The sequence below is a fragment of the Cyrtonyx montezumae genome, unplaced genomic scaffold (genome assembly GCF_038088225.1).
Source record: "Cyrtonyx montezumae isolate F1298 unplaced genomic scaffold, pur_monq_1.0 scaffold_0, whole genome shotgun sequence".
Taxonomy (NCBI): Eukaryota; Metazoa; Chordata; class Aves; order Galliformes; family Odontophoridae; genus Cyrtonyx; species Cyrtonyx montezumae.
The window spans coordinates 30,301,717-30,320,376 of record NW_027071824.1 but is presented as its reverse complement, the minus strand read 5'-3'; the positions used below and the strand labels follow the sequence as shown (position 1 = coordinate 30,320,376).

The window sequence follows — 18,660 nt, the reverse complement described above, 5'->3', positions numbered from 1 at the left end:
CTGCTAATTAACATGAAATACTTCTGCCTATGAGGAGCCTTTTATATAATATCGTGCAGTAGTAGAGATTGTGTCTGTTGTTTTGATACAACAGCAAAAGGACAGCAGTTTCATTAAGTCAGTAAATTCAAGCGCACTCTATTCACTCAAACGTTTTGGTTTCCCTATGACCCTAAATGTCCTATATGCGTGATCTTATGCTAAGCCCTTACTGAAGGTACTCTGAAATTCACATTTGCTACTCAAGTGATAAATAAAAACATTGATAAAGCAACTGTGTCAGCACTGGGAAGAGTTGTAAAGAGAACAAAGAAGAGAAAATTGAACTTATATTTCCATGCTTACTACAGCTCATCACAGATGAACAACTCTGCAGTTAGAACAGCTACCTAAACCTCAGGAGCTGAAATTCAGATACCCACTTACAGCTGTTCTTCCATGCTCCTTGCTAGTCTTAGCTTCACACATTTATGGGTTTGGTGATTTGGAGCATACTTCCGTGGGCTTTTTGATCTGGAACCATTGCTCCAGCAGTGCGTTCACCTGCGGATAGCACGCGGCAGCGCGCACAGCAGCAGCAGCAGCCCTGTAGCTATCCTCCAGGGGTCACAATTGGGTTACAAATTCCACAAAATGTGCTGACCGTGCATCCTGATCTGAAGCAATTTATTCACATCCTTCTTCATTAAGACTCAAATGGAATAAGCAAAAGAAAAATTGAACAGATACAGAAATTGTGCATGGCTTGCTTCTGTAGTCAGTAAACATTTATTCACTAGGCATAGCTCTGTCTTGTACTCTCTCTCTCGTATTCTCTCTCTTTTCCTATCCTTCCTGCTTGCTGTTTTAATGCATAATTAAGAAGGTCAGAATTAATGAAGCAGTGTGGAGTAAAGTTCAAGGAATCCCCAGGCACTATTTATTCTATTAGATCTCAGGAATGAATGTCAGATTGGCAGCATTAGAGGCAGAGGCAGCAGAGCTGGCAGCAGTCCAGGAGCAAAGCTACCAAGGAGGCTTACCTGCAGCGTTAAGTCGTTGCTGAGCTCTCTCCCTGCAAAAATCACCCGCAGCTGGTCAGCTGGAACTCCCTGTCGCTGTGCAACCGCCTCCTTCAGCTGGAGGATGCTGGCATCCAACCCAAGCTCCACCGGGAAGCCATGGCTGGAGTTGAACCTGACGAACACTGAAAAAGAGAAAATACCATTTATAAAACATTTCTCACTGTGTATCTGTACTAGAGCGACTACGAGAGGCTTATTTTTCAATTTCAGAGAGCAGTGACTATTCTAAGAGAAAAACTGTTAATACTGTAGTATATCATTTGGAAAAGAGGAACCGTATGGGATTTCCCATCACAGAATAGTTAGCGACCAATAAACAAAAGCCATGTGTTTCCCTCAACAGTGCTATAAATTGAAGAAAACAGTCAGAACCAAAAGGGATCCACCCAGGCAGCAGTCCAGGCTATCACTAGTTCGTACAACAGATTCTTGATTCCCTCCTAACCTTACCAGACACGTACCCTTTCTGTGCCCCTTGTGCAATTCCCTGCTGCATGTAACAAATACATGTAGAAAACTGAGTTTTAGAACAAAGGTGCATTAAATAATACTAGAAAAATATAATTTGCTGTTATACAGTAGGACATGGTCACATAAATTGGTTCCCCACAGATATAATTTCATGGAAGATAATGATGGAGAGAAAAATCACATGCTAGCAGAAATGTTTGGGAGTGTTGTATTACACTGTGGTCCTTTCAGAGCTCACTAAAACATCTGCAGTACATAACTCCTGCCGGCATGTTCCTTCAGTGCAGAAAATCACTACTGCACTCACCATATCATTTTTAGAGCTGCAGAGAGTGGTTTATATATCCTAAGAAGCCTGGCAAATAAACTCATGAGCTTACAGCCATTCAGCTGGCAGAGTTGTTTTTCACAAGGGTGCTGAATGTGCTCATTGAGCCCCTGACCAGGGGAATGACTATGAGAACTATGAAACAGGAAAAACTTGACTGCACCCATACCAGTCACTGAGGCTGCATGAACAGTACACTCAGCTCCAGTGGGCTGCTTCAGCCAATAAATACCTCCATCGGCGGAAAGCAAAGGAATTAGCAAAAAGTAATAGAAAACAAAAAAATCATTTATATCAATTAGTCACTGGATACCTGACACATGAACTGTTTAGGTATGGATTGCAATAATCATCCCTCTTAAAGTTTTTTCATTCCTGTTGTAATGTTTTTAACAGAAGATGTACTCCTTTGAATTTTTTATGACTGACAGAAGCATAAGTTCAAAAGTGCTCATACAGTTTGAGGAAAACTACTATTAAACTGACAACAGGATCCATGATTTTCCAAACACAGAAGTCTACCTGACCACTGTAAAGGCATCAAATGCTTTAAGAGCATGACTGTAGTTGAGAATGATGCCACTATTTTGCTGAGCAATGAACGCTGTAAATATTTGTTATTGCACATCTTTAATATAGATTTTGATATTTCTGGAAAATCTTTGAGGCCATATACCAATTTTTATTTATTTGTTTGTTTGTTTATTTGTTTTTACACAACATTTTGAGTTTTGCACTTCACAGAATCACAGAATTGTAGGGGCTGGAAGGAACCTCTAGAGATCACGGAGTCCAACCCCCTGCCAAAGCAGCTCCCTAGCCCAGGTTGCACAGGTAGGCGTCCAAGCAGGCCTTGAATAACTCAAGGAGACTCCACAACCTCCCTGGGCAGCCTATGCCAGTGCTCCGTCACTGCACTGTGAAGAAGTTCCCACACACATTTGTACAGAACTTCCTATGTTTCTGTTTGTGGCCATTTCCCCTCATCCTATCACCACACACTGCTGAGAAGAGTCCAGCCTCGTCCCTTTGCCTCCCACATCTTAGATATTTATAGACATGGATCAGAACCCCTCTGAATCTTCTTTTTTTCCAAGGCTGAATACTTGAAAGTATCCTCTAAATTTACTAAAATACAGGATAGGATTGCGTAATGCTGTGTCAGGAGTGCATTATGCATGCCCTGCAATGTGTTACACAGTCTCCTGCAGTACATCTTGTTACTAGGTTTGATTTCTATATAAAGATGTTCTAGAAATGACTGAAATATGCAAACCTTATATTCTGATTTTTCAGAAAAATGAGTGGATCTTGAATTTTATTTTGACTGTGGCTTGAAAAGTAAAGGACAAAATATAGGACAAAAGTAGTTCCAACTACTGAACACTTCCCATTTTCCCCAGGAACACTCAAAATGCTCAACTATGAGTACCAACATATTGACTGATAGCAAAATATATAGTCAAAACAATAAGGAATGTAATTCATTTATCTGCTACAGTGAGCCTATATACGCACACGTGTATATATACACACATAGTTTGTAACTAGAAGGGGTAGAGCCTGAATCCACTCCTCAACCTCATTTAAGAGTTAGCAGCTGAGGGTGCAGCCTTTCTCCAGATTAAGATCACACTCCCCTCGAGCCATCACTGGTTGCAGGAAAGGGTGAGCCAATTGTTCCATCTTTGTTACCTGCTATTGCTCTGTAGTGCTTGTAGCCCACTGTCATTGCCTTCTTTCACCATACACAAACATATTTTGTGTCAACAGCTGCTATTACTTTCCTCGTGCAAGTGAGTTTTCATACACTGCTAAGAGGTACAATCTCCCACTTCCAACACATACAAGAAAGCAGAGTGTCCATGTCACAATTCTAATACAAGCATGTTTTCCAAGCAAAATGCCATGCTGGATGTTTTGCACAAGGTCTAGCAGTTACAGCTACAGACTGACAGATACACACACCAAAGTTTACAATGACTTAATGAATTAACAGCCAATGCTGAGCCATGATAACTGTCTGCATTAGGACTCCTCTATCGTTGCAATTGTAAAATAGAACACAGTAATGTAAGCTAGCTTCACAGCCACAGCAGAAGAAGAGCCTGCACAGGCAGTAAGGAGCAACTCATTCAGCTAGGCTAATTTGTAAATTATCTTCACCTTACAAACAATTTTATGATGTAGTCATGCATAGAGAGCAACACAGTAATCAAACATAAACAGTGTCTATAAAACCTCATCCTTAGTGAAGTTATTTCTCTCCTTATCAAAGGATAAACTGTCTCACAGACACATCTTTATTTCTAGTTAGCACTAAATGAATGTCATAAAGTGTTTCTTGATTAGTAACTCAAATTTTTACATTAGATTTCTGTTTTATATCCATTTTAAATAAAAATCCAAATTTACTTTTATTCAGACAACTTTTTATGACAGAGCTATATGTCATATTTACTATTTTTGTACCTGCTATCAGTTTTCTCCAAAATCATGAACATCATGGAAGGGATGAGTATGAAATGGGCATTCAATTCTGCTGCAAGATTTAGAGGGCATCAAGCTGAGCTGGTAAGAGCTAGGTTCAAATCAGAAAAAAATGAGATGTTTCCTCATGCTTGGGAACTCTGCCAGAGTGGTAAATGCAAAATGCATAGCTTGGGCTCAATGGGAGAAAGGAAACGAATTGGCGTACTGCACAGGCAACTCAGGAAATTCTTTATTGAAGAGTATAACATGTACTAGTACAAAATAGTTCACACATAGGTTTTCAGCTTAGAGGGCTATGTCTTCAAGTTACACACTGAGCCAAAGAGGAATTTACCATTACTAGGCCAGTAAAATAAACAGATATCATGAAAAGCCTCCCTCCCCCATTTTTAAGGGAATATTGACGAGACATGAGAACACCAGCCTCTCTCATCCTCTTTCTTGAGGGCTCTGTTTATGGTCACTGTTGCAGACAACAATACATTGTATTAAACTGACTCTGAAGCACTATGACAGCTTTCCTGTAGGTATTATGGATTTACATTTACAGACACAATGTTCACAGAACTCAGTATTGAGTGAAATCTAGCAAGCAGGCAGATTGTCAATCTTCTCCATTCTCTTCCTCCTTCCCACTACTAATCCAAACCCAGAACAGATGCGATTAAAACAGAAAAAAAACCTCATTACCACCCTTCTTTCTGCCCAAACTATGCATGCTGTTGCTTTCCTGTATTAGAGTGTAAAAATTTAAATTCAGCAATTCTCACAGTAACCTAATTTTGTTCTATGAAGTATGCCTCTTAATCCAAGAGTTAAGCTAAATTTGTCCAGTAAAGTGTTTCCTGTGAATGCTTCACTCAGTTCTACTATATCCAAATTCTCTTTAAAGTTCGAGGAATGCATAGCTAGCTAATGGAACACTGCAATTATGCTGGCACTTCCTTTAAAAGTCTCTCAAAAACACTATTTGCCTAGCTATTTTTGTCTCAATTCAGTAGCTGCACAAAGCAGCCATGAACTTCCTTGATACAGAATCGAGCCACATTCCTGTTTCATTTTAAATGCACAGACACTGTTATTTAATGTGCTTGCATATGGGTAAGAGAATTCAAACTCTACAATGTAATTTCCAGCTGTATGCTATAGCTTCCTGTTTTGATAAAAAGTATTACATTTTAAAATACAATGTATACTCCCAAACCTTTTAAAATTACATCTGTCCTATGGAAGAATAGGGCTATATTTTTGGAGAGAGCGAATGAGTTCAGTGACATTTGTAAGAGGGTCAGAAAAAGTTACGTAGGGCTTACGAAGCTATTACAGTTGTTTTAAGACTGTAAGAGGGACTGCAAGGTGGGGAGCACAAGAGTGAGATTCCACTCTTAACATTTACTCTCATTTGCAGTTCCCCAGGAAATTTAACACATTTGTCTTAATGTGTCTACATTCTCTTAGATACTAGAAGCATTACTTGACAGCTGAACATTCACTAACTTGAATGTACGCTAAATGTGACAGCTGTTATACTTCACTAAGAAATAAGTCTCCTAAGCATGAGCTTTGGTTTTTGTTTTTTGGGTTTTTTTTTTTTCAGTAGAGGAAGAAGGATTATCAGCATTTAAATTACAGCTATTGTAATAGGGATAAAAATTGGACTGATGCATACCACTGAAATTGATAGAAATGATTAGTTCCACATATAAAAAGGGGACCAGAAATCCAAGAGAAAGCATACATAACCAGCTACCTGCATGTAAAATTTAAACAAAAATGCAGGCTTCCAAAAGCTACTACAAATAAAACCATGCAAAAACTCAAGGAAATAGAAGTTGTCACAGCACAGTTAATTCAAATGTATGTGATAGAGCCTTGTGGTGCTGTAAAGAAGGGAATGCAGCCAGCTGTTCCAGATAAGAGAAAAATAAGAGAATAATAGAATCACCAGTGATTGAAAAGACCTCCCAGATCATCTAATCCAACTTCCTTCCTACCACCAATATTTTCCATGTTCTTTAGTAAAGCATCTAGACATTTCTTGAACACGTCCAGGAATGTTGACTCCACTACCTCCCTGAGCAGCCTATTCTGGAACCTGACCACTCTTTCAAAGAAAAGGAATTTTTCCTAACATCCAACCTGAATCTCACCAGTACAACTTGAGGCCATTCCCTCTACTCCTTTGCTTAAGAGGGCTTATCCCTCCAGTATTCGCAGGTCTAACATTGGAATTTCTTAGTTGTCTGATGTTTAATTTTCTTGGATTTTAATCATCCTTTTTTTTTTTTAATATTCCAATACCATTACAATCACTTTACAATTTGTCTTACAGCAGGCCAAAATTACATCATATTTCAATCACAAAGCATTCCATTTTAAGAGTGCATTCTGTTGTCTGCCCTCCTCAAGAAGAATCAAAGAATCACCAAGGTTGGAAAAGACCTACAAGATCATCCAGTCCAACTGTCCACCCATCACTAGTTGTTCTCATTAAACCATGTTCCTCAACACAACATCTAAATATTCTTTAAATACCCCCAGGGTCAGTGATTCCACCACCTCCCTGGGCAGCCCGTTCCAGCACCTGACCTTTCTTTTGGAGAAGTATTTCCTTACACCCGGTTCTGAATTTTTCCTGAGGCAACTTAAGACCATTCCCTCCCGGCCTATCACTCCTTGCACGAGAGAGGCCGACCCCCAGCTCACCACAACCTCCCTTCAGGCTGTTATAGAGAGCAATAAGGTCACCCCCGAGCCTCCTCTTCTCCAGACAATCCCATCTCCCTCAGCCATTCCTCATAAAGCCTGTACTCCAGACCCTTCACCAGCTTCATTGAACTTCTCTGGACATGCCTGAGAGCCTCAATATCTTTCTACACAGTCCTCCAGCCACTCTGCCCCACGCCTGCAGCACTACCGGAGGTTTTTGTGGCCAAAGTACAGTACCTATCCAAATAATCTGTTTTAATGAAAAATAGTCACCATTACTAGAAGAAAAGCTTCACTATTTAACATAGCCCATAGCCCTTTTCCTCACTTTTAAATGGTGACCTCAGTCTACTTCTTCATACACTATTTCAAACAATAGACATAATCCCGCTCCTCTTCCCATCCCAAACAAATATTCCCAAATGTAAGATTGCTACAACAGCAGTAGAAGTCTTGCGAGTATGATTACCAAATGGCTCAAGGAAACACTTACGAGAGCCCCAGGTGCACAGCTAACCCCAACTTCTCCCTTCCTTGTAATTGTAATTGTAACCAGGCCCCCACTAATTGTAACCAGGCCCCCACTTGCACACCCTGGAACAGTAGCACCATCTTTGCTCAGACCAAGCCATTGCTAATCCCACCTGGGCCTTCAGATAGACAGGACCTAACCTGGTACCCTGCCCCTCTCACAACATGCTCGGCCTCACTCACCTCCACCTGAAGCTTTCTGTTATTTTATCCCCATGGAGCAGCCCCACTCAAGCTGCTCCTAGGAAAGATCACAAAGCAATAAAAATAAAAACTCTGCTGTAGCAGCAAATCCAGGAGAGGTATCTCAAGTTCTAAACCTCCAATGTACAAGTGAGACAGAAAATACTACTGGTGGGAGGTGGGCTCCTGTTCAAGATGTAATTGGGACCAGGTGGGTGTGGGCAGGCCTAAGTTTGCACAAGGGGAACACCCTCACTGCTGCTGGCACAGATGAACAACCTTAGGGCCACACTGTAAGGCCTTGGTGCAAAGGTGCCTGCTGATTAGCCAAGGCTGTGGCAGTTATGTGCAGTCTGACTGCACTGCCTGCTTCTGCGCTCAACTGAGATCTTTTGGTGTCATTTCCAAAACTCTTGGCACGTGAACTGTTGGGAAGAGGGTGAAACATAGCAAAGTGATATCTACTCAGCTGAAGAGACACCTGAAAATGCCAGGGTGTCTCCTGGGTTGGAAGAGGCTCTGGGAAGCAGGACTGACTGTGGCCAGCAGCCCTTAGCTGCCATCCTGCTGTACAGCCAAGCACCAGGGCTCTCATAAAGCCCAGCCAGCTATGGGCTCTAACTCTGCTGCGTGGCTACACAACACTTGGCTTCCCAACTGGGGAAGTGGGTCCATACCACTGCCTGCCTCCTTAGTGTGGATGCAGCACAGTGGCTGCAGCTTAAATTCTCAGCTCCCTGTGGCTTACTGAGACTTCAGAGTTGGCAGAATTCTTGATGGCTTAGAAATCATTTTAATATGTCCCTGCCTTTTAGCATTTTAAAAACGTGTTTTATACCAAAATGTGCATCACATTTTTAATAGCTTGAAATTCACCCTTATGGTCCTTTTAGTTTGACAGGTTTAAGTTAAATTCTCTTGTCAAAATTATACCCCTGTCAGATAAAATCCCAAGTAATTTATCTAGCTTTAGCAAAACTATCTTAGATATTTGCTGCTATGACAGTTAGAATTAACCCATTAAATTAAGAGATGTATAAAACAATGGGTTTTCTAAGAAACTTCCAATTATGATAGAAATGTGTACCCCATTTTTCTTCTGTTTTACTGGAAATAAAAAATAAGAAACAGTTCCTGCAGCTAAGCTTTAGAATTTACCATATTGCAAAGATAATTTTTTTTCTGATTTTTTCAAAGGTCTTCCTCTCTTTTTTAACACCTACTTTTGCTATCTAGCTCACACGTAAATAATCTTACATTAAGTACTTCTAAGTCCCTGCCATAAGTAAATACACAGCAACCACTATTGTCAGGCATAAACATATGACCTGAATTGACTGCCAAAAATAGTCTGTCATTCCTACTGTAAAACTGCTGGTTTGCTAGGAAAAGAAAACAAAACAAAAACAAAAAAACACATTTCATATATCCCAGTGTTGCATCAAAATGTATAACTCAGCATATTATCTGAAAAAAAAACCATGTATTGTACCTATTCAAAATACACTCTGTACTGCCATTGATAATCACCTCTTCATACTACTGAAGGTATCAAACTGGTGTGTGCAAATATATGTATGTACATATATATGTATGTACATATACATCTCCATTTCTGAATTTTATAGTTTTTGTACAGAATGAAATCCTTCACTTAGAAGCAGATATGAACTTGCTGAGTAGGATGTAAGCAGGAGCTCCAAAAGTCAGTGAACAAAAAAATGCTTACTGGACACAGGAATCACATACTATTACAAGTAAGAAAAACGAAAAAACTCCAAATTATACAGAAATGTCTAAATATACAGTGGAATAAAAATGGCAAAATATTTCAGATACCATACAAGACTTTACTTTATGGTCGGTTGTGGGGTTTCTGTTGATGTTTTTGTTTGTTGTTGTTTTTTTAATCATCTATAAGCACAGCTAAAGCCTATTTTGGGTATATATATTTTACAGATATGCACACCAAATAGTGAAGACCATGCAGAGCTATTGTGTGTGTATGTATGTATGTATGTATGTACTTATTTATTGAAAAAAATAATTAAATTACTATACCAAGTTTAGGCTGTAATTTTCCTGGAAAAGCTCATTTGCAGTAGCAAATGTATTGTACTGAAACCAAATGCTTTGTGAGTATGTTTCATTCCATGAGCACTGGATTGAGAAAAGGATTTAAAACATTTTTTTACATAAAGCAAGAACTTCATAAATTAAAATATGAAAAAACAGCTGAGTTGATATAGACGGGATGAATCAGTTTCTCCTTACTTATTTAAAACAATTAAGTTATCACTTACTTTTCTTATATAAAATTTCCCCAAAGAAGAAGAAGCTCACAGTTTTTATTAATAATAAATGAAGTTCAAATTTTTGAAGAAGAAAAACAGTAAATCTACATTTGATTACATGTGATTTTCTATAGACAACCTATATTCTGCATTACATTGGAAAAACTGAAGCTTAGTGGGAGGTACTTCAGTGCAGCATCACCTAATCTTTGACAACAGGCAACAATGCTACTAAGATGTATCTGTGTACCACAGTACCACATATTCTCCTGCAAAAATCTTGTTTTGCACACCTTACTTCCACAAGTGGAAGACACAAATGCACCATCAATACTGAGGTATCTGAAGAAAATGCAATTTTAAACAAGGAATATATCTTAATTTTAAAAACTGACCAATTGCTATGATGCACGAGGTTCTGATCAAGTCTTTTAGCTCTCTATAGAAAAAATTGGTGCTGTGTTTCCATTGTTCCTGTTGTCAGGAGAAATTATGCAAAAAGAGCACGTGTAGTCCTCTATGGGATTTGCTCATTTATAAACCCATTTTGAGGCCTAAAATAACAGGCAGTCTTTTTTGCTGAAAGCAAAGTTTTTTCATTCTAACTGCGAATATTCCTATAAGAAGATTCATCTTAATCTCATAAACAACTCAACACTTCTCAAGATTTCCTTTTTTTCTGATAAAAACAGGCTCACAGCTGCAACCGATCGCTGCCTGTGCCAGTGCATTTGTCAATTAGTTCTAAGGAATCTCCTAGCACATAAGGCTCAGCTTATGATCAGACAGGAAATTATGGTCTATTATGCAATTTTCTTCTGGTTGTCTGTGACTGACTGCACAGCAAAGGGCCACTCAATGGCAGCCAGTGATACTTGTAATTTCATAAAAACAGATGGTAGAAACAAGATACCAGTAGGTCAGAAATACTGACTCTGGGTATAATGAACACTAAATGAAGTTTCTAGAAATTTCATTGAAGGATTTTAACATACAGCATTCCTTTGCTGTGTATTGATATTACAAATCCTATGCTGTTTCCAGATACAGTAGAAGTTAGCAAACTTCTCCTGATAAAAAAATTTTCCCTTCCCTATTTAGACAGGGACCTTTTGGAGCATCATTAACGACTCTCAGAGGGCTGAAGCATCTATCCTATGAAAACAGGAAGAGGAGAATGGGGCTGTTCAGCCTAGAGAAGGCTCCTGGGGGATCTCACAGAAAGCTGATGAGGGGATTTTTACAATAGCATGTAGCAACAGATCAAGAAGTAATGACTTTTAACTAAAAGAGAAGAGATTTTATTAGACAGTAGGAAAAAATCCTTTACAAGGAGGCTAACAAGGCACTGGAACAAGTTGTCCAGAGAAGCTGTGCATGCCCCATCCCTGGTAGAGGGCAGCTTGGATGGGGCTTTGATCAACATGAACTAGTGGGTGGCAACTCTGTACACACGATCAGTGGCTGGAACTAGGTGAACTTTAAGGTCCCTTTCAAACCAAACCTTTCTATGATTCCATGATTATTTACAAGAGATTTGTAATTAAGTAACCAGTTTTAAGGAAAGCGAAATCAAAGGGAGAGATGAGCAAAAAAAAGGGAAACAAAAATATATGCATGAAATGTAAAAAAGAAAATAATGTCAAATGTGAAACCACACCATTTGGTTTTTGGAATTTTTGTAAATGAGAAATGATATTTCTCATTGTGGAGAAAGGAATTTTCATCTGCAACAAAATTACATGCAAAATATTTTGAGCCATTGTTTATTTATGGTACCACATATGGTGGAATAGAAAAACTGCAAATATTTATTGTCAGATAGATGAAAGCCTTATTTCCTTTCTTGAAAAAGTCCATAAGACCTAGCACATGTCTCGTGATTTCTAGGTAATTAACATAAGTCACTTTAATAGGAAGGTTACTACTTTAAATGTGCTAAAACAGAGTTATCTGGCTTTTTTTTTTCTCCCTGTGATTAATGTAATTGAAACAGCAGCAGCAATTAAACAGTTATACTATGTTAGTGAAACAGCTTCATTGCCATGATAAATTACTTCTCTGAGGATATTACTTACAACAGGCAGAGAAACCTAAAGTGTATTAAATCAGATTAAAAAGGGAACTTTACCTTTCTGAAGCTGGCATTTTTATGTGCTTTTCACTCCTGGGTATCACTTCCTCAGAAGTATCCACTTCCTTTACAAAGAATTTCTAAAATTATAAAGGTTTCTGATTTTCACAGGAAGTTATGGCAGACTGGACCTAAATCTAGGAAACTGGTGGAGCTGAAATATCTTTAATCTTCAGTAGTGGTGCTCTGGCTTGTCCATGAAATAATGATACGCTCTTTCATTACAAAAATAGTTAGAACTCAAGTAGAAATAAATGCCTTGCAATAAATAAATAAATAAATAAATAAATAAAAGCAAACATCCTGATTTAGCAAAGTGGTAGATCTTTGCTTGAAAAAGCAGGAAAGCCCAGGAGACTTCAGAAGCCCGAGCCTTCAACCAGAAAACTCAGAATAACTTTTCACTAACACACAAAAGATAATATGAAAAATATAATAAAGAAATTCTGGATCTTTTTGCTGCCCCAGAAAACTGAACCTAGAATTCTGCAGTTCAACTAATAACTAATAATAACAATAATAATGCTTGCAGAATACTTCAACAGACCAGAATACTCCTCTGCATTACTACATTTGAGGTGCCATTAGAAGAAGGGAGACCCAATGTATATATCACTATTTAAAGATACACTCAGATTATACGTACGTCATATACTATATATGTTGCAGCACTAGAGGAAGTTTCACCTTTGACAGGAAAATTTCAAGAGAAATTATGAGAAATTATGTATTATAAGAAAGGTTCAATACTGAAACAAATCTTTCTGGATTTAGAAAGCTTTTCTTTGTGCAACAAAGGCTGCAAAGCTCATCAAACCAAGGAGGGGCATTAGCTTCCTATTCTACACTAACAGTACTGATGCAGGCCTCGGCACTAATACTTGATATCACTCAGTCTTACTTAATCAAGGCTATTCTTAACTGCATGAAATATTCTGACCTCATGAACCACATTGCAGAAATATCTGATAATCAAGAGCCACAAGGTTCATTCCACATATGCTGGAGGGGCAGACACAGTGGCTTCTCTATAGACTACCATCCAGAGGCAGGAAATTACAGTGGCTTTCCAGAGATCCCCACATCTCTTAAGGACAGACTAGGATGTGTAAATGGATCCCCAGATAGTTACGGACAGCTTCTCTCACTTACTGGATCACAAAATGTCCGAAGTTGTAAATGATTCCTATGTAGTTAAGGAGTAAAAATAGTCACTCACACTGAATCTACCAAAGAATGACCACAGCTTACTTCATAGATTTTTTTTTTATTTCAGTGTAAAAAATTATTAAACTAACATAATACCACTAATGTAGGCTTAAAAATATAGAATTATTTTGCTATATTATTACTATCTGGTAGAGAGTACAGAACTTTGGATGTTTTAGAATATATCATATAAATATTTGGCTCACAGATTATAAATAAACATTAACATGAAATCTGAACTGCTTTTCAGAAAGGATTATTAGTTCATTAAGTTAGTTAAAGTAATTACTTATGGGAACTTTTAATAAAATTTTCTTGTATTTTTCTTTCCTCAAGTCTGTGAGAGATTCATATGAATGCATGAGAATTTCAGGATACTAAAATAGATGGTATTATTCTATGGCTTTGACAAAAAAAAAAAAACTATTTTTAAAGTGCATACCAGTGGGTACTTGATTAAAAAACTAGAATATTACAGATAGAGTCATGAATATCAGATGGAACATAGTAAAAACTTGTATTTATATCCAAGTATTGTATATATATACAAAACTTGTATATATATCCAAGTATTAGAATAATATTTATTATAACAAGTGAATGCATATTATGGGTCTGTCAAAAGAACTGGCACTTGGATAAATTGATTAATTTTCCCATAAATTAGAAAACTTTTATGCATTAAGATTTCTATTTCTATTTCAGGAACTCTGTATTTTTTTTTTTCCCCAGTAACATTTTTTTCTTCTTTCAAAGTAAATTTGCCTTTCAAAATTTAAAACAAGAAGTTAAACATTTGCTCTTTGTGGACCAATTCAGGATTAGTTCCTTCCACCTGCTGTTTTTCCACATATTGTTTTTTCTTCTCAGGTTGGAGAACATATTTCCTGAACAGATATGATACAGACATACAACCTTGAAGTACATAAGAAATAAATTCCAAAGCTTTTCCTTCAAAACAAGCAAACAAAAAAAAAAAAAAAAAAAAAAAGGTGTAACATAAGGGAACTCCATATGACCATAATTTCATAGCACTTAAAGAATTATGCTTCTTTCCTGTTTCCGCTTTCAAAAGCAAAGGAATGTAAGTAAAATGAAAGATTTTGGTATCATTAAAAAAAAAAAAAAAAAAAAAGGAGGAAGTAGCCTGAGGTAGGATATTACACAAGGATGTTAGAAGATCCAGACTTCAGGACTGTTAAGGATCTCTATTCATCTCTCTATTCATCACTTCATTGAGTAGTCTGGAAGGATGCATTCTATCTTTCTGGTGAATTTTGGCAGTCAATGAACCATATTTGAAAGAACTCATATTCAAATGTTGTCTGTATACTTGTATTTCCTTACTTTCAAGTGAAGTATGATGAAATTAAGATGAAAACCTAAATTAACCCACATTACTTCACACAGATGTTTTTAGTCAAAATATAATTCTGTTTGAGTCTTCTGTATGAAATACAGCTCTGTATCTTAAGTTCCCTGAGCTTTTGGATAAAAAGATGAGAACTCCCATGCACATTTCATAAATCATGAAGGAAAACCTTACAAAACAGTTTGGCAGACCAATCTGAATTCAAGAAAGGCATCTGAATGACAGCTGTGTGGTTTTGGATTCAATTACGACATTTATCTGTTTATTTCCTTGAATATAATATTTACTAAAAAAAAAATTTACTCACCATATATTTTTAGTCTGATTTGCAATGCATCTCACATCAGTATTCAAACTGAATCACGCTGGTAATTAGGACCAGCATGTCTAGGGAGTTTGTGAGGTAGTGAACAATCACTGCAATCCACTGCAGTGACACCCTGTTGTGCTCATGTGTGTGTCCACTGACTGCCCTAAGATTACAGCTTGATTTGTTGAAGGAGGGATTTACTGCAAAGACTTTCATAAAATGGTAATGATAGATAGATAGATAGACATTAACTTTAAAGCAACTGTGATGAATCAGTGAATGCCTATAATGAATGAACACTCAGGGGAGGTGGCTAAGAGTAATGTGCTCCTGAAGCTCATGAAAGGATGTAGGGAGTGACTGGCGATAGCTCAAAGAAGGCCAAACTTAGCCCAATAAAGAGGACCAGAGAGTGGTCTTTGGTGTACATAAATTGCTATATCAGCTCAGTGGATAAACGAGGTGCACCAGCTCAGTGAATCAAATATTTATTTATTTTCCATGGAGTGAATCAACTAGCTGTGTAACTGTTCATCCCTGACTAAATTGAAAGACAACAAACCTCTTCCAGAATGTGCCAGACCTGTATGGGTAGGTAGACACATGCACCACAATCAAACACAGGGTATAAAAAAATGATGCAGTAAACAAACAGTGCTTCAAAGGTAGCAGTGGCCTTCAGCTGACTCTCAATATATGTATTTCTTCTGGATCATTAAGGGATGCTGAGTGTCATGACAGTCAGTGTATTATACCAACAGGTAATGACAATCACAATCATGTTGTGATTCAGATGAAATATTGAAAATACCATACCCTGTGAAGTGTAATTTTTCCAGGTACTGTTATTTAAAAGTGCATTGTTTTATTGCTCTGCTAACACAAAAACACATCCCATGTCCTAGAGCTTTAAATAAATAAATATGTTTTTAAACCTATCAAAAATAATCTGGTCAGGATTTAAACAAGGAAGTTTTCTGTGCTTGAAAGAAGAAGCTCATTTATTTACCCATACTAAATAAAGTTGAGCATCTAGAAGTCTTCCTTCCTGGGAAAGGCAAATGATAAATTGTATCTAAAGGATTATTTTCTAATGCAGCAAATAAGATATAAGAAATGCTTATTTCTAGCCTTACTTTCTTTTCCAGTGCTATGAATCAAAAAAAAACAAAAAAAAAAAAAAACTTTTCTCATCAATATATCACTCATGATAAGTAAGAAACTCAGATCTTCATAAACTACAGAGAGCAGAAGTAAAAACGATCTCAGTATTGAAATGTGACCTTTGGTTCCTTAGCTGTATTAAGAGACTGACCTCAGTCTCTTGTCACCGAATAAGGGATACTAAGTTGACTCATTTTTAGTGAATTACCATCTGTATAAGAATCGATCCAGTTAACTTCAGTGTTAACTGAAACAGGTCTTTTTCTCAAATTATTGTTACTTTGTTCAAGACTTTGAATCAGAGTAAGGTAAAGTCCCGACAGTTTTTTCTGCTAAGGGAAAGCATAAATTAAAATGATGACTTGCTGGGAATCCTGATCAGAAAGAGGTAAATTTTAATTTCTTGGTTGAAAAGATTTTACTGTCTTACATTTTGTTTCTAGATAACAGAAGCATGCATTTTGTGACAAAGCAGGCCTACTCAAGCAGGCAGATGATCAGCCAGCTCTCAGTCATTGTCACAACCGAAGGAGTAACTGTGGTGTTTCCAGGCAACTGTTGTTTGCAGAAATAAATCAGTGCAATACCAAACTAACACTGGGGAAGTGACATGCAGCTATTTGTTAATTTTATCTGTATACACAGTACAATGGACATCTTAAAAATTATTTTTTCTAATTGTCTCTATAAGTTATGGAGTAAGCTATCTCATTATCTGCTGACCCATGGCACTAATATGCAGCTTCTTTAAAGAAAACATAAAACCCCTACTGCGGAGTAGTTACATATTATGCATAATAAGCAATCACAGAATTCTTCAAAAATAGAAGAAATCTTTGCTTTATGCTAGGAATTTCTGTGGATGACTATCATCAGAAACATCAAATTAACTTTAAAATTAATAAATAACTTAGATTATCAGAAGAGATTACAGATGTTTTCTTCAGCTGTCACACCAAATCATTCCAAGCCATCTGATTATTACTAAGGACAAATGTATATTGTAGGAAAATAGAATTGAGGCTTTATGACATAATCAAGTACAAGCCAAGTGCTCAAATAATCCAGTTCTTGAATCTTCCCCAACTAAAAATATATGTAATTACACTAATGATAATCTACAGTGATGTAAAAATATTTCAACACCCTCTCCCATAATATCCTTGTAGTTATTCTTAGGAAGTGTGGGATAGATGAGCAAACAGTGAGGTGGATAGAGAACTAGCTAAATGGCAAAGCACAGGGATCAGCAGTGCACGGTCTAGTTGGAGGCCTTGTACCTAGCAGTGCTACCCAGGGGCTGATACTGGGCCTGGTCTTGTTCAACATAAGGAAACATAGGTTTAAGAAGAGCATGTGTAGAATCTTGCACCTAGGGAGGAATAACCACATGCACTGGTACAGTTTGGAGGATGAGCTGCTGGAGAGGAGCTCTGAGGAGAGGAACCTGGGTGTCCTGGAGGATGACAGGTTGGCCAAGAGCCAGCAGTGTGCCCTTGTGGTCAAGAAGGCCAATGGGATCCTGGAGTGCATTAAAAAGAGTGTGGTCAACAGGTTGAAGGAGGTGATCCTTTCCCTCTATTCTGCCCTGGTGAGGCCAGAATCATGCTCAGTTCAAGAAAGACAGGGAATTTCTGGAGACAGTCCAGAGGAGGACCACAAAGATGATGTCGGTTGAGGTCCAATCCAAAGAAATACAGCTTCTTGCAGCATCTTTTCTCAACAATTTTAATTCCTGTTTTTGAAACATATTTACTAATGCCAAGCATGAAAGAAGCAAGGCAGTTATCTACAAAAAATGTGGGGAAAACAAAAAGTTTCAAGAGTTCCGTTGAGACCTCAAAATCATGCCTAAAAGCAAAATCAATCCTTATGTTAACAGAAATGTTGGGGTAGCAATTGTCTCTGTCAGAATGATCATTTTTTTTCGATAACAGGGTGATAGAAATCATTACAAATTTTTCCTTAGGCAATCTACACAAGTGTACAGACAACTTCTTCAGGCTTTTCTCTTAGTTATCTACAGACTCCTACTAGAGAGCATACCTAACTGCCATTCTGAAAGCAAGGCAAAGTTAGAACCATGAAAGCAAGTTACCCCTTCTGGAACCAAACCCAGACTGGGGACACAAGCTAATGCGATCCACCTTGTTTCTCTCTTTTCTCAGTAGAAGATAAAACCCATCCAACTTTGAAAATACTTTGCATGTTCTTTACATTAAATAAATACAATAAGTAGTTTATCTAGTAATTTAGGTAGACTTTAATTACTATAGTACGAAGCAAGACAAAGTATGCATCACGAAGAAGTAAAAATAAAACCCAAACAAAAGCCAATTGCTGAATTTCATCTGAATCGCATAATATCAAAGAACCTGACTATAGTCATAAGTATAAT

General features: G+C 37.5%; 1 protein-coding gene across 1 annotated transcript in view; it reads right to left on the bottom strand.

The window, feature by feature from the left end:
- PRKN (parkin RBR E3 ubiquitin protein ligase) overlaps positions 1 to 18,660 on the bottom strand; it is a 654,450-nt gene that overhangs the window by 534,299 nt on the left and 101,491 nt on the right. Inside the window, exon 2 of the mRNA XM_065731250.1 lies at positions 1,023 to 1,186. Within this exon, the coding sequence (XP_065587322.1) occupies positions 1,023 to 1,186 (164 nt within the window). The remainder of the gene's footprint in view (positions 1 to 1,022; positions 1,187 to 18,660) is intronic.